This window comes from Carcharhinus amblyrhynchos, chromosome 11 (assembly GCF_965287045.1).
Source record: "Carcharhinus amblyrhynchos chromosome 11, sCarAmb.v2.hapA, whole genome shotgun sequence".
NCBI classification, from domain to species: Eukaryota; Metazoa; Chordata; class Chondrichthyes; order Carcharhiniformes; family Carcharhinidae; genus Carcharhinus; species Carcharhinus amblyrhynchos.
The window spans coordinates 11,495,640-11,512,006 of NC_137334.1; the positions used below are offsets into that span (position 1 = coordinate 11,495,640).

The window sequence follows — 16,367 nt, forward strand, 5'->3', positions numbered from 1 at the left end:
TTCCCACCGCAACATGGGCATAAAGCAGCCATAAATTCCAACTGATATGTTTGTCTCACAACTTTTCCGGCAGCAAGGAGACACCCACCGAGAATGGAAGTTTCAGTCCATTATCTGGTCATTATCACATTGCCATATGTAGGTGTCTACTTTGTGCAGATTGGCTGCTGCCTTTTCTAACCCAAAGCAATGCCTTCGCTACAAAAGTACTTTATTGCCTGTGAAGCGCTTGGGATATCGTGAGGTTAGGAAAGGCACTGTGCAAATGCAAGTCTCTCTCTTTTCTTCAGGACTCCTGGCTCAATAGTAATTAATTTTGGAGCTTTCCTTTCTCTGTCTTACAATCAGATACGATCATTTGTTTAAGAAAACACACAACTTATTTTGAAGTCATCTAAGAATCTATTTCATATGCAGTTCAAAATTCCCCTTGTGGATTTATTGTGACTGGTATGTTATTTACTTTGGGACTCACTGTGATAACAGGATTAGGAACACAGCTATCAAATAAGAACATCAAAAGTAAAAGTTACACAGGTAAACAAACAGCAGTTGAGGTTGATAGTCATTCAAAGGCTGGCTGAGGACAACTAAAAGGAGCATCAGAAGAGTGAAGGCATTGAACAGGTAGATAGCTGCAGGATTATAGCTAGCTCGAGTAATCAAAAGATTTCTCTCCACAGTGGTTGATGGGGAATAAAACTTGAGATAGACTTGTTAGGGTATAAAGGCGGATAAACATTATTAAGGATCAGGATAATAGAATGTATCTGTCTTCATAGTTAAAAGTACACAAATTGATCCAAACAAACTATAGAATCTGTAGACACATGCAAGCCATCTATTACAAAGGAATGGCGGCACGGTAGCACAGTGGTGAGCACTGCTGCCTCACAGTGCCAGGGAGCCAAGTTTGATTCCTGGCTTGGGTCACTGTTTGTGTGGAGTTTGCATGTTCTCCTTGTGTCTGTGTGGGTTTCCTTTGGGTGCTCCGGTTTCCTCCTACAGTCCAAAGATGTGCTGGCTAGGTGTTATGTGCATTAACTTGAACAGGTGCCGAAGCGTGATGACTAAGGGGAATTTCACAGTAACTTCATTGCAGTGTTAATGTAAGCCTTACTTGTTACTAATAAGTAAACTTTACTTTTCTCAAGTAGTTAACTGTATATAAAGGACTCAGAAGAAGCAAAATGAAAATAGAAGAAGGGAGGAGCGAGTTGAGGATTTTTCAGATTTATATAAATAGCGGATATTGAAACCTAGCAAAAATGCTAAGCCGGCTCTGAAAAAGAGTCTCTGCAAATGTTGCCAGACCTGCTGAGCTTTTCCCCCCAGCATTTTCTATTTTTCTACTAAATATACTTGCCTACCAGTAGAAATTCAGGAATAGTGCTCAGAATTTAAAAAATATATCAATATTCATCTAAATGAGAGCAAATTGTTTGAGGCATAATCTACTTAAAAATAACCCAGCATTCTTCACAGATCTGGCAGTGCCCTGCAAAGAGGTATCTAGGGTTTACTCTGGTGGACATATTTGTCACATGACTTCCTGCCTCTAAACTCATTGCCCCCCCTTCCCCCAAACTCCTGCCATTGGTCTCCTGAAATGTCCGTTCTCATAGCCTTTCCACGTCAATCAAAAAGTGAATAGAGCTGATTGAGCGATATCCGATCGCCAATCGTTTGGCCACTTTTCCGCTGCCCAACATTTTTATATGTGGAAACAAACAAATGTTTGAAGAATGCTTTTCAGGAACAATTTCTTAACAACCTGCCCCCGCCCACCTCCACTATGATTTTTGTCCTAGGTTGCTCACAACAATATCTTGGAGATTAATCTTCAATTCCTGGAGACCCCAAGGCAACCTTTGAGGTTGCTGAATTAGGAGCATGTGGGAAATCCAACAAGCAAAATATTTGGATTTCCAGAATGTTTTGGAGGAAGATTCGTCCTTAGAATTTGTGAAAATTAAGTGAATAATTAAATTTTCTGGTGTTAACCTAATTAAATGTGCCACTTGGTTGAGTGGAGAACTCTCCCTTTTGAAACCATGACTTCAAAATCAAGGTTCTCCTGATTGAATGCTGTGATATAATTTCAAATCCCATCCCGTTACTCTTTTCCCAAAGCTATAGTAATCAATTGGAAAGTTCCCCTTCCAAGGAAATTCTTGGTGATAATCTCAACTGACTTTTCAGGGTGGTACCGAGGGACTGTTGCATTGTCAGAGGCACCACCTTTCAGATGAGAGCCCATAAAAATCTCACCACTATATTACAGAGGCATTCTCTCAGTAATCTCAACATTCATCTTGCACCACAAAGAGCTTTTCCATTCAATTATCTTGTTTCCATCTGTGGGACCTGGATGCATGCAAATTTGACTACATTTTCCTACATGTCAACAGTGATTGCTTTTCAGTAAGTAATTTATTGGCTTAGAGACATCCTGAAGGTATGAAACTCTTTCTTTGAAAGGTGAGTACAAAGAACAAAGAACAACCCAGCACGGGAAACAGGCCCTTCGGCCCAACGAGCCCGCGCCGCCGCATCACCCTACACCTATTCTACCCTGCATGTCTACGAATGGGACCCTACTCAGTCAGATTCAGGGAAGAAATAGTGTCAATTTGGTAAAAACCGATTAGCCTAAGAGCACATCTTTGGGGTGTGGGAGGAAACCGGAGCGCCCGGAGGAAACCCACACAACCACAGGGAGAATGCGCAAACTCCCACAGACACAGGCCCAAATCCATGTGTCTGCACAGCCAGCAGTGCTAGTCACTGAGCTGTTGCGGCGCCCGTCTACTGGTCCAGGATCAAGCACACACACCGACATGAAGTACTAGGCCACTCCTGGACTTCCAAGAGCAGCCCACGCACGACCCGCCGTGTGCATGCCCCTCGCTTGACACGAGGTGGACCTCCACCTGTGGAATAAAGACAAAAAATATTAATCATACAGCCTGCCCTTCCGGTGTCTCCCGAGGTTTAACCCTATTTAATAGCCCCTACCATATCCCTCCATTCTCGTTTCACTCATGTGCCTATCTAACTGCATCTTAAACGAGTCCAACGTTCCTGCCTCCACCACCCTACTCGGTAGCGCATTCCAGACCCCCACAACTCTCTGCGTAAAGAACCTTCTTCTCACCTCCAAATTATACCTCCCCCCCCTCACCCTTAAATGATGACCTCTCGTGTTCGTACCCAGTCTAGGGAGCAGTCTCTCACTATTAACTCTATCTATTCCCTTCAGTATCTTATATACTTCTATCATGTCCCCTCTCAATCTCCGTCTTTCCAAGGAGAATAGCCCCAGTTTCTTCAATCTCTCCTCGTAACCCAGTCCCCCCATGCCAGGCAACATCCTGGTAAACCTCCTCTGCACCCTTTCCAGAGACTCCACGTCCTTCCGGTAGTAAGGTGACCAGAACTGGACGCAGTACTCCAAATGCGGTCTAACCAACGTTCTATACAACTGAAGCATTAGACGGCAGCTTTTATACTCTATGCCCCTTCCTATAAAGGCTAACATCCCATAAGCCTTCCTGACAACGTTCTCCACTTGTGACGCAACCTTCATGGATTTGTGAACCTGCACTCCCAGGTCCCTCTGTATGTCTATACTCCTAATCGGCCTACCTTTTATCACATAGCTCCTCTCTGCATTATTCCGTCCAAAATGCATCACCTCGCATTTGTCAGGATTAAATGCCATCTGCCACCTATCTGCCCACTACACCAACCTATCTATATCCTGTTGTATCACCTGACAATCCAGTTCCGTACCCGCCAACCCTGCCATCTTGGTGTCATCAGCAAACTTGCTGATCACACCACCTACGCCCTCTTCCAAGTCATTTATGTAGACTACAAAGAGGAGAGGTCCCAGTACTGAGCCCTGCGGCACACCACTATCACTGGCCTCCAGCCCGACAAGGTCCCCTCCACAACTACCCTCTGTCTCCTATTTCCCAGCCAGTAGTGGCCCAGAAACCTATTTTATATGCTGGCTCTGTTATCATATCATTTAGGTCAATTTTGTTCAATTACCCTATCTTAACCGTCCTTCTTAAATCTTGATCTTGCCTCTATTTAATCACAACTTCCATTTGTGTACTCTAAAGCGTCACAACCCTCCATGCAAAAAATGTTTCTTCCGTTCTTTTTCCTAAATCTCCTGCATTAAACCCATGCCAACATATTCCAGACACCTTCAATCAATAGAAACAGTGGGCCAGATATCTGATGACACTGTGCCAAATGGGATCTTAAGCATTCAATTTCATTGATACGGCAGCCCTCATTATGAACTGGAATGGAGCTGCCTAATATATTGAAACAGATTTCTCCATAGACTCCCAGGGCCCTCTTTGGTTGTTCAAATATTTTAATAAGGCTCCTATGGTTGTAATGTCATGTAATAAAACTGCCTAACAACTTGTGACGCTAATCCAAGGACAGGAAACTTCAACATTTTTATTTAAGGGAGCATCCATTACCTATAGTTTGCTTGCTGGCTTCTTTTTGCTGCTAATTAACTTCTGGTCTGTTTTCTAATCTTGAAAATTTAATGCTGATTCCTGAGAAGAAGATGTGTTTGGCGGTGTGACATTCTGAATATCTAAGTAAAACAAGGCGCTAGCTTCTTGCAAAGGCTGCCCTTAAATATGCAAGAATGGCTTACCTGCCCTTCAATTTGTCCTCTTTTGAAGAGATAGTGCCTGGCCTTTACTCTGCATCTCCTGCTGACAAACTCACTTAGACGGACAAGTTCCCACATGGGGAATCAGAAGCACAGCTCCAATATGCTATGCAGCCACATCACCACACCTCATCAATACATATTTTAATACAAAATTAAATAGAAGCTGCTTTGTGAAAACCAATTCTGACTCTCTTAGCAAAACAAAAAAAAGTTAACCCTGTTTGTCTTTTCATTGTTGATGATCCAGTTAATTTTCTTGCACAATAAAAAAGTTCCCTACTATTATTAATGCATTGTTTAATATGTTTTCCCTATAGGTTAATCCAGGAATTCTAGCAGTCGGAGTTTTAATTGGATTATCAATTTTCAATGACATCTGCAATATTGATATTTTGCCCTGTCACTGTTGTATTTGGATATGTGTGCAAAACAAGCATGTATGAACAAAGCAGAGCTTGCGGTTTGAAAAATATAAAATCTACCTTTTAAATACATATTTAAGAATTTTTCCCCTTTGAGCCAATGGGCGGAATCTTCTGAGAATTTGGCAGAGTTTCAGTTCTGGTGAGATCTCCGCTGGTCAGTTTTCTCTCCAGATCTTCTCCCTTTAACTTACAAAATAAAAGAGTGGGCGTAGTTTTGCTGACACTTTGGCAAGGTAGGGACTCTTTTTAAGTGGGAAGCAGCTCAACTGAGATCGGGGTAACCTTTTTATAACTCGAAAAATAATTAATCTGCCCCCGCACTCCACAAAGGAGGTATCTGTGACATCGATCATCCCTGACATTCCCCATCACCCCCTCCCCCAACAATCATTGGTGGCATCGACCCCCATCCCCTTGCCACTCCCCCCCACCTGATCATCACTGGCATCTGCCCCCTTGACCTCTCCACAGATCAGCGCCAGCAGCCCATCCCCCCAACTATCCACCCCATTCATCACCAGCATTGGCACAATTTGGGCCAAGCCCAATCAGTGCTATTGTTTCTCTAGGGCCTGCCCTGGCAATACCTCCTGGCACAGCTAGGGGGCATTGCCAGAGCACTTTTGCCATGTCCCTCTGCCCTGGGGGGTATAATGACCTTTGTGTCCCCGGGGGTACCCCCTTGACAGTTCACATGCAGGTGAACCTATTGTAAACCTTGCTGACGTGATATCATGTCAGCTCGGTATAAAAATCCACTGAGGGGGGTTTTTAATTGGATTCAAATCTATTTAAATGAGTGGAAATCATGTTCTCACCTGATTACATTGCCAGCAAGGAGTGGCAAAAATTGGAAATCACAATCTCTCTGGTGACATTCGTGATTCCCAGGTTTCACCAGATCTTGAGCCATTGTCTGCGATTTCACAGATCAAGCTCAAGCTCCTGTCCTATATCTCATTATGTCCCTGTTCAAATATACAACCCAATTGTCCTGCATTAAAATCATCCCCATTTTTCTGATAGCACCTCCTCTCATACAGCTGATAGTACTTAGCCACCTTCCTTGCTTCCTTGCACACTGGGTACGAACACGAGAGGTCATCATTTTTTTTTGTTAGAAAAGAGCAATTTGACAGAACTGTTTAAAATTATGGAAGATTAGCACAGATTAGTTAGAAGCAGGCTACTTTTAATAGTTGAGAGGTCAAGAGAGGGCCCATAGATACCAGAGTAAATATAAGAAATTTAGAAGCAAACAGCTAAGTTCTTTGTGTAGACTTTGAGGATGTGAAGTTCACTCCTAGGATTGGTGTTTGAGATAGATGCTATGAGCTGGGTTTTATGGTCCTCCAGGGATAAGTTGGAAGGCGGTGGGGGGCGGAGGTGGGGGGGGGGGGGGGGGGGTGGGTGCGGGGTGGGGGGTGGTATTAAACTGGGTATAATATCATGAGCACTGTTCCCTGTGTCCACCCACCTGACCCTGCACCTACCCCACTGTAATTTTATTAGTAACGGGGGAGGCATCAGGAGTCCCATCTGCCCATGGGTCATTTGAGACGTTTAAGAGGCCAATTAATGGTCATTTAAGGTTCTCCTCCAGACATCACAGGAATTTAGCTAAATTGGGAAATGCAGACACCAGGTGTGAAGCTTACCAGCTTCCATTGCTCAGGCCAGAGAAAGGGGTGCCTTCTCTGCAGGTCCCCCAGGCCGATTAGATGGGGGCAGAGATCTCATCCTGCACCAACTAATGGTCCAACGGCCATTTAATAACTGCTGACAATCATGAGACTCCACTCCACAGCACACACCCCTCCCATCCCATTAAATCCAGTCCTATGTTAATAGAACGTAGAACATTACAGCACAGTACAGGCCCTTCAGCCCTCAATGTTGTGCTGAGCTATGTCCAATCCCAAGATCAATCCCAATGTCCAATCCCACTCCCTATAATTCTGGTGTGCCCCATGTGCCTGTCCAATAACCGCTTGAAAGTTCCTAAAGTGTCCAACTCCACTATCACACCAGGCAATCTATTCCACATTCCTACCACTCTCTGAGTGAAGAATCTACCTCGGACATCCCTCTTATATCTCCCACCATGAGCTTATAGTTATTCCCCCTAGTAACAGCTACATCCACCCAAGGAAATAGTCTCTGCACGCCTACTCTTTGGACTACATCTCATTTTTCTCATCCCCCTGACAAATTAGTTTAAACCCCCCGCTGAAGAGCAGATGCAAATTTCCCTCCCAGGATACTAGTGCCCCTCTGGTTCAGGTGCAAACTGTCCTGTTTGTAAACCGTGTTCAAGATTAGATAATGTTCCAGATTAGATTGGACAAGTGGAGGCAGGAAAATGGAATGGATAGATATGGGAGCAGTGTAAGTAAATGTGAGTAGAGTTATTGACACAGACACTGGTGAGGCTGAATATTGTAATGTATTTTGGAAAATAGCCTCGATTAAACTGCCACCAAATGCCAGGCGCAATATATCTGTCTTTGCCTATCAGCACAAAAGGACACTGGGAACTTTAACAAGAACAGCAATTCATAGAAATTAGCTGAAATTTTACAGCCTTTACCCCTTTAAGATTCAATTAGCAAGGTATGTGGACAGTCTCCTGGGCACCCTCTCCCAAGTAGACGGGCACACATCAGCTACTATACATTGGTCCTGCCCAGGCCTCAGTGCAGTTGGATTTTATGGACCTGGTAATTTACATGGCCTGGTCCTAACCTTGGTGCAAGCTCAACCTTTGACAAGGTCTTGCACCTGAAAATGGGACAGGAAAGTCAGACACTGCCTATTTACAAAACAACAAGATGCTGGGTAGCAGAGTTTGAGCAGATTGAGATCAATGTCTCCTTCTTTTGATGAATGATTACTCTGAACCAAGAAGACAGTTGGCACAAGCCCATTGCACATAGGCTCCTAAGATTCAGTGTTATTTTACACTCACTCAGCAACTGCAGTCAACAATAAAATTGCATCTTCGGGAGTGTGTGGAATGCTCCTTGGAGCTTGAGTAACTCAGTTTGAGTAACCTTCAACAGGTAATTTAGAGGGAGCAGTGGCTGTAATATGGCCCATGTTATAGTTAACTGAACATAGTGTTCCAGTTTCCAAAATATATTGACAAATTAAATTAATTGCACAAAATATAAATTGTATAAATAAAAATATAATGAATATTTTCTCTAGAAAAGAGGCTGACCCAATGGACAGTCTTTAAAATTATAAAGGAGTTTGATACAGAAGATATAGAAAAGATTTTTCCAGCTGTTGGGAAATCTAAAACTAGGGATCATAAAAATATAAGACAGTTACAAATAAATCCAATCAGGATTTTAATTGCAACTTCTTTACCCAGAGACCGGTTAGAATGTGAAGCATATTACTACATGGCGTAACTGAGGTGGATAGTATAGATGATGATAAGCAGAAGCTAGATGAGGAGAAAAGACTACAAAAGTGCAGATAGGGTTAGATGAAGAGGAGTGGATAGACACTGGTGTGAAGCATAAACATTGCTGTTGACCCATTGGGCTGAATGGCCTGCTTCTGTGCTGTGAACTCTATATAATTATGGGCTGGGGTGGCACGGTGGCAAGTGGTTAGCACTGCTACCTGACAGCGCCTGGGACCTGGGTTCAATTCCTGGCTCAGATCACTGTCTGTGTAGAATCTACACATTCTCCCTGTGTCTGCATGGGTTTCCTCCAGGTGTTCTAGTTTCCTTCCACAGTCCAAAAGATGTGCTGGTTAGGTGCATTGGCCATGCTGAATTCTCTCTCTGTGCATCCAAACAGGCGCCGGAGTATGGCGCCCAAGGGATTTTCACAGTGATTTCACTGAAGTGTTAATGTAAGCCTATTTGTGACACTCATCAATAAACTAAAACTTAACTTATGTTTAATTCTCGTCTGAGGGTGAAATTTAATTTCTATGTTTGTGCAAAACAGATAATATAAAATCAGAAGCCCAATTTACAGAAGCCTCTCCATTCACTCTTGTCCACCCTTTGCACCAGTCTGAGTCAAATGCAGCTCTACTCAGCCTCAGGATATTGGGCTAACATCAAAGTTGTATTTCCATCTTGTGAAACATCCCTTTTTAAGGTCAGTCCAAAATGTGACATATAAATCTGAAGCTTCACCTCTTACAGAAATCTTCCTCATGTTTGCCTGACAGGGTGATACTATTGTTTCCTGTGATTCATATGGAATACTAAAGCTTTGGGATGTGCGGAAAGTATCAATAATGCTATCAGTTGACGCAGGGCCCCATCCTGGAAACCAAGTGATCTTTCACCCATCAGGTAGGAAGCTTTTCTTTTTGACCTACAAGGTGTCATATTGGCTGTTGTAGTCACAGTTTCTAGTGCAACCTATCAGCTGTTAAAATATAATTGTTATACAAATGTAGAAGTGATGGAATAATGGTTTGGTTTTGCACTGTGGAAAGTGTGGTTATCTGATATTTATCTAGTTTAGTACAAGAAAAATGTTCAGTTTGTGCAGCAGATGTCAAATTATCAATGCCAAATTATACAGAAATGTTTTTGTAAGCAGAATGAAGATGCTTCTGAGTCTCGTAATTGCACATTTTAGCCTCGATTTTGCAAAGTACATGTGGAAAATCTTATTTTACTCTTCACATTGAGTTTTCATGCATATAAAAGTAAGTTTACAAGTTCATTGGATGATTATGTCTGAGGGAGCTATATGACTCATTTTGATTTATTTATCCAGAGAAATCCTGTTGTCCTTTGAGGCATCAGATTCTTCCTGAAATGTTTTTATTTCTACTACTCAGTCAGGAAATTTGATGGTTGTGACAGGCCAAACCTTGAGTGCCTATTGATGGCTTTCAGAATTTAGCACAATAGGTGTGTTTATTTTAAATTCTGTACTGAACACTGTATTGTGCTGAATACTTACCCACCCCCCCAACACAAATGGTTTACAGAGCCATCAACTGTGTCTGCTTTAATTCACACACCTCTGCTCTCATCTTTTCCCATCCTTTGCAAAACAGTGATCAAGTTCTTCTTGTCCTCATCTTGAATCCCACTAGCCATGTCTAACTCTTACTTTCCTTCATTTCCACACCTCCAGTATGAAGTCACCACCAAAGAGATCGTTCCATCCATGATACTCTGCTCCACTTCTCAATCACCCCTTCCCACAGCTCATTTCCAAGTGACACCTCACTTTTTTGCCTCCCTCTCCTTAATATCCAAGGGCCCCAGACACTCCTTTGGTGAAGCGGTAACTTCTTTAAATTTAGGATATGGTATTTGCTACTAACAGTATCTTCTCTACATTGACCAAAAACAGATTGGGACACTGCTTGGAATAATACCTCCATTCAACCCACAAGCATGACCCTGATCTTCTGGAGGTGTGTCATTTTAATTTTCAGCCTTGCTCTCACACTGACATCTTTGTCCTTGGTCTGCTGCACCTTTCCAGTGGTAAACTTGAGGAACAACAACTCATCAATTGATTAGGCACTTTGCAGCTTTCCCAATTCAACACTGAGTTCAACAATTTCATACTGTAAATTTGCTCCTCCCAGTTTATTTCCTTTTCTTTGCATGTTTTGTTTTTTCTGTTACTTTCCCTTTCTGATAGCAGCATACTTGCTCTAGGCACATCTTTTTGTTTTTTTGTTTCTTTTTTACCTTTCACCATTCCCTTTGGCCCTGTAAGACTATCATTCATTCTCCCCTGCCCTCCACCATAAACAGACTTTGTCTTTGTTCACCCATTCCTTCCTCTCTTTATGACAATCTGAGGTCCCTATCTGCTTCAAGAAGACGACCATCATCCTGGTATCTAAGAAAAACCAAGTAGCATGCCTTAATGACTATCAGCTGGCGGCTCTGACATCCATCATTATGAAGTGCTTCAAAAGGTTATTCATGGCGTGAATCAGTTCCAGCCTCCCAAATTACCTGGATCTATTACAGTTTGCCTACCGTCGCAACAGGTCCACAGCAAACACCATTTCCCTGGGCCTGCACTCAACCCTGGAACACCTAGATAACATAGACACCTATGTCAGACTCCTATTTATTGATGATAGTTCAGCTTTCAACACCATTATTCCCACGAAAGTCATTTCCAAACTCCTCAGCACCTCTCTCTGCGACTGGATCCTGATCTTCCTAACTCACAGACCACAATCAGTAAGGATTGGTAACAACACCTACCCCACGATCATCCTCAACACTGGTGCTCCACAGCTCCCTACTGTACTCTTTATACACCTGTGACTGTGTGGCCAAATTCCCCTCCAATTTGATTTTAAAGTTTGCTGACAACATCACCATAGTGGGTCAGATCTCAAACAATGACGAGACTGAGTACAGGAATGAGATAGAGAATCTCGTGAACTGGTGTGGCAACAATAATCTCTCCCTCAATGTCAACAAAATGAAGGAGATTGTCATCAACTTCAGGAAGCATAAAGGAGAACATGCCCTTGTCTACATCAACAGGGATGAAGTAGAAAGAATCGAGAGATCACCAACAATCTGTCCTGGTCCCCCATGCCAATACTATAGTTGAGAAAGACCACCAATGCTTCTACTTTCTCAGAAGACTAAGGAAATTTGGCATGTCAGTTACGGCTCTTACCAATGTTACAGATGCACCATAGGAAGCATTCTTCCTGGTTGTATCACAGCTTGGTATGGTTCCTGCGCTGCCCAAGACCACAAGGAACTAGAAAGGTCGTGAATGTAGCCCAATCTATCATGCAAACCAACCTCCCATCCATTGACTCTGTTTACACTTCCTGTTGCGTCGGCAAAGCAGCCAACATAATTAAGGGCCCCACGCACCCTGGACATTCTCTCTTCCACCTTCTTCCATCGGGAAAAAGGTACAAAAGTCTAAGGTCACAACTCAAGAACACCTTCTTCCCTGCTGCTGTCAGACTTTTGAACGGACTTACCTTGCATTAAGTTGATCTTTTGCTACACTCTAGCTATGCATGTAACACTACATTCTGCACTCTCTCGTTTCCGATTCTATGAACGATATGCTTTGTCTGCAGCATGCGCAAGAAACAAAATTTCTGCTAAATGTTAATACATGTGACAATAATAAATCAAATCAAAAGTATATTACATCTCTAACTTTCCCAATTCTGAAATGTTGTGTGGAATTCTGCCATCCAAATCTAAGCCCTGTGCCGGGGTTGGGGAGTGTTTGATGGGAAACCATGCCATAACTTCCACCCCTGGCATAATTAACTATGTATCTGTGTAGTTTGTGCCATCTTTCATGATGAAGCAGGCTTGATGGTGCGCCATATCTGGGTGCCATGTTTAAAACACACTCACCATCATTGACCTACTGTTGGAGAAAGAAGATGGATCTCCAGGAACACTTTAAACCTGCAAGGTAGACCTTCTTAAAGACACTGAAGCTGGAAGATAAGTGCTCCCCTTACCCACTGCTATGGTGTTCCAGATCCAGTGTCCAGTGTCGCTGGCTGCCTCTATCCTAAACTCCAGAGGCAGCCCCAGGCCTTCCTCAGGTAAGTCCTGACTTCTGCATGCCACGTTGTCCCAGATTTGTTCTGAAGCAACGTGTATTCCCATTGGCACCTTGGAGAATCTAGCTTGGAGGGAAGATTCTGGTCAGGCTTTCATCTGCATTCCATGAGTGGGACACCAATTGGTTTCACACTGGCCTCCGGTGGGATCCCATTTCTGTGCTGGGCAGCATTGGAAGATCCTGTTGTGATTTCATGCTGGGGTGAAATCAATCTTTGAGTCCCCCCACCAACTTCCCCCCCCCACCCCCATTAATGCCACTAGTGTGACATGAGAGAATTCTGCCCATTTACACAGATACTGCCTGACCTGCTGAGCATTTCCTGCATTTGCTGTTTTTATTCCAAATTTCCACCATCTGCAATATTCTGCTTTTCACTCAATTCAATTTGTCATTCAATCTGTCACTGTATTTCAGCTTTATATTGTACTGCTTAACACTGCACAAAATGAGGCTCGTGTGCAGTAAAGAAAATTGACAAGGAGCCAAATGACCTGTTTCTATGCTCTAAATATTTAATAACTGAAAAAGATCTTGATGGATATCATAGGAATCTTAGGAACAAGAATAAGCCATCCAACCCCTCAAGCCAGTTCTGCCATTCAGTTAGATCACAGTTGACCTCAACTCCATATCCCTTGATACCTTTATCTGACAGAAATCCATCTAACCTTGAGAACTCCAGTTAACGGAAATCCACAGCCTTATAGGGATAAAGATTTCAAATTCCACCACCCATCCTGTGAAAAATCATTTCCTGATTTTGCTCTTGTAGGTTCTGGCCCTAATTTTAGAAATTTAAAAACATACAAATTAGGAGCAGGAATAAGCCACCTGGCCCTTCCAACCTGCTCCGTCATTCAATGGCTAATCTGTTTGTAACTTCAACCCCATATTCTCACCTACCCTTGATAACCTTTCACCCGCTTGTTAATCAAAAATATATCCAGCTCTGCCTTAAAAATATTCAAAGACTCTGCTTTCACCAATTCCAGAGACCCACCACCCTCTGAGAGAGAAATATTTCTCCTCTGTCTTTAAAGGACAACCCCTTAGTGACCCCTAGTTCTAGATTCTCCTGCAAGAGGAGACTCTCCACATCCATCCTTGAGCTTGATTCCCCAATTAAAGGAAACAGTTACTCATATATGTCCTATAAAATCAATTAACACTTTAATCAGATCACCCCGGAATATCTTACACTCGAGTGAAAACAAACCAATCTTATTCAGCCTCTGCTCATGACATTTTTTGAAAGTCAGAAAACAGATGGATATCTGCATGATTATCATCATAGATTACCATAGAAACCCTCCAGTACAGAAATAGGCCACTCGGCCCATCGAGTCTGCACCGACCACAATCCTAACAGGCCCTACCCCCGTATCCCTACACATTTACCCACTAATCCCCCTAACCTATGCATCTCAGGACACTAAGGGCAATTTTCTTTAGCATGACCAATCAACCTAACCCGCACATCTTTGGACTGTGGGAGGAAACCAGAGCACCTGGAGGAAACCCACACAGACATGAGGAGAATGTGCAACCTCCACACAGACAGTGACCCAAGCTGGGAATCGAACCCAGGTCCCTGAAGCTGTGAAGCAGCAGTGCTAATCACTGTGCTACCATGCCACCCATGATTATTGACCAGTCATAGAAATTACCTAACCGTTGCAAAGACGTTGGCCAGGATTCTCCCAAAAAAATTCTAAGTGCCAAATTTACGTAAAAACTGGAGTAAATCCTGTTGATTTTTTTAGTGAGATTTTCAAAATGAATCTCCCACAGTCTATGAACTTCAGAGTGCCTGAGGGAGATTGACGCTGAAAATCAGTGGGTGGGGGATTGTTCCCACCCAAGAGGCCAGCAGCATAGTGCTGAAAGGGCCACTGCTCACGACCAACCTGTCAGCGCTGAGATTGGCTCATGTGCTGTAGCCCTGCACTGCTGGCCTCCCAGTTGCTGGCCAGCTTGATTGCTGGCTAGCCTCGCAAGCCTGCACTACTGGCCTACCAACCCCCCCACTCCTTGATCACTGGCCTTTTGGATGTCTCCAGGCCAGCTTCAACTCCCCCCTCCGAACCCCAGCCCGCCTTGATCTCCTCCTGCACACCCCCACCCCCAGCAGTCCTGTTGTCCTGATACCCTCTAGCAGCCCCTCCTCCTCAACCCCCCCATTGTCCTGAAGCCCCCCGAATGCCAATTGCCCCCATCCCACACACACACACAACCTCGATGGCCAGGTCCAATCAGTCATTCCCTCTCTCTGTCACCGATCTCAAGCGCAGAGTGGCAGCAGAATCTCCACCGCCCTCCCTCTGATCTCCCCCCTCCCCCCATAGACCTGCTGCCCAATAAGCTCCGGCCCCGCTCCTCGGCCCTGCCTCCCTCTGGCCTCCATGACCCCCTCCCCCCTACACTCCAGCTGGGTCAGGCTGCCAGCTCCCATTAGTGGGGAGTTGTTATAAACCCTGCTGGAGTGAAATACTCCTGGCTGTGGGGAAAGGCTAGCAGGTCAGGAGACTTCAGTCCTGGGCCCATTCATGGGATTTAAATTTATATATTTTAATCTGCTCCACGCCCATTTCTGGCATGGAGTTGATGGCGCCAGAATTCCGGTGGCAGGAAACGCATGGAGGCCATGGTGCCCAGCGGGGAGCCCACTAAATGGCCTCCGCTTATGTCTCCCAGCCTGCATCAGGATGGGAAAATCACCCCCTGTAATCAATATGACATAGATTGCAACATGCATCAAAAGAGCATGTAACCTCAGATCAAAAATAATTTGTTCTAACCATGCATTGCTCAATAGTGGAACCACATTTTGAGGATGAGCCCATTTTTCGGCCATTCACTCCAGCAGGATTCTCTGGTCCTGCTGCAATTTGAAAATCTCAACAAAGTTTTGACTGAATGCCAAATTCTCCATCCTCACTTGCAGAGGCACAAGACATGAACAGTCGGAAAGTTCCGGCCATTACCTTTAATGATTGTGCAAAGGTGAATGATGAGGACAATTCAACTTGCAAAGAAAAATTCACAGACTGTTTTGAAATGCTGAGAGGAATGGCTAATGGTCTTGAATGTAACACAGTTGTACAAGCATAATAGGATGCCAGGGACACAAAATGAATGACCCTCCTGCGGACAGTGAGAATGCAAAGATTTTTTGATTCCACAAAGAATAGCATGTTTGTGGAATAAAGTGCAATAGTTTCAGCAATTAGTGTTGGTAAGGAAGCAGACAGTATTGAAGACGGTGAACAAGACTGAAAGCTAAAAGAATAAATATGTAGAGAATTGATTAAATATAGTGTGGAGCACAGTATAGATGACACCCAACTGTACTTGTCTGGCATCACTCTCGCCTTCAACTGTTGTTGCATTGTTTCTATGATGTCAGATTGTGAATGATCCAGAACTTCCTGAAGTCAGACACTGCAGAGACCAAAGCCAACCCATCATAAAACCCTTGTTATTTATTCTGTTCTACACCCAGCTGGTCAAGCAACTAGCACCAGATGATTCATAATTTTAATGTCCTGTTCTATCCTCAGCTGATTTTCAATTTCGAGATCTCCTTTATCCTTCCGTCAGTCCGACTGAAACTATCACCCACTCAGTTATTAGTTCCAGACTCCA

At 43.7% G+C, this 16,367-nt stretch overlaps 1 protein-coding gene across 2 annotated transcripts in view; it reads left to right on the forward strand.

Annotated features, from left to right (window-relative positions):
* The window catches only part of spag16 (sperm associated antigen 16), an 846,000-nt gene that overhangs the window by 674,202 nt on the left and 155,431 nt on the right, over positions 1-16,367 (forward strand). For both annotated transcript variants that reach the window (XM_080198174.1, XM_080198175.1), the window contains one exon: positions 9,340-9,466. In XM_080198174.1, the coding sequence (XP_080054300.1) occupies positions 9,340-9,466 (127 nt within the window). The remainder of the gene's footprint in view (positions 1-9,339; positions 9,467-16,367) is intronic.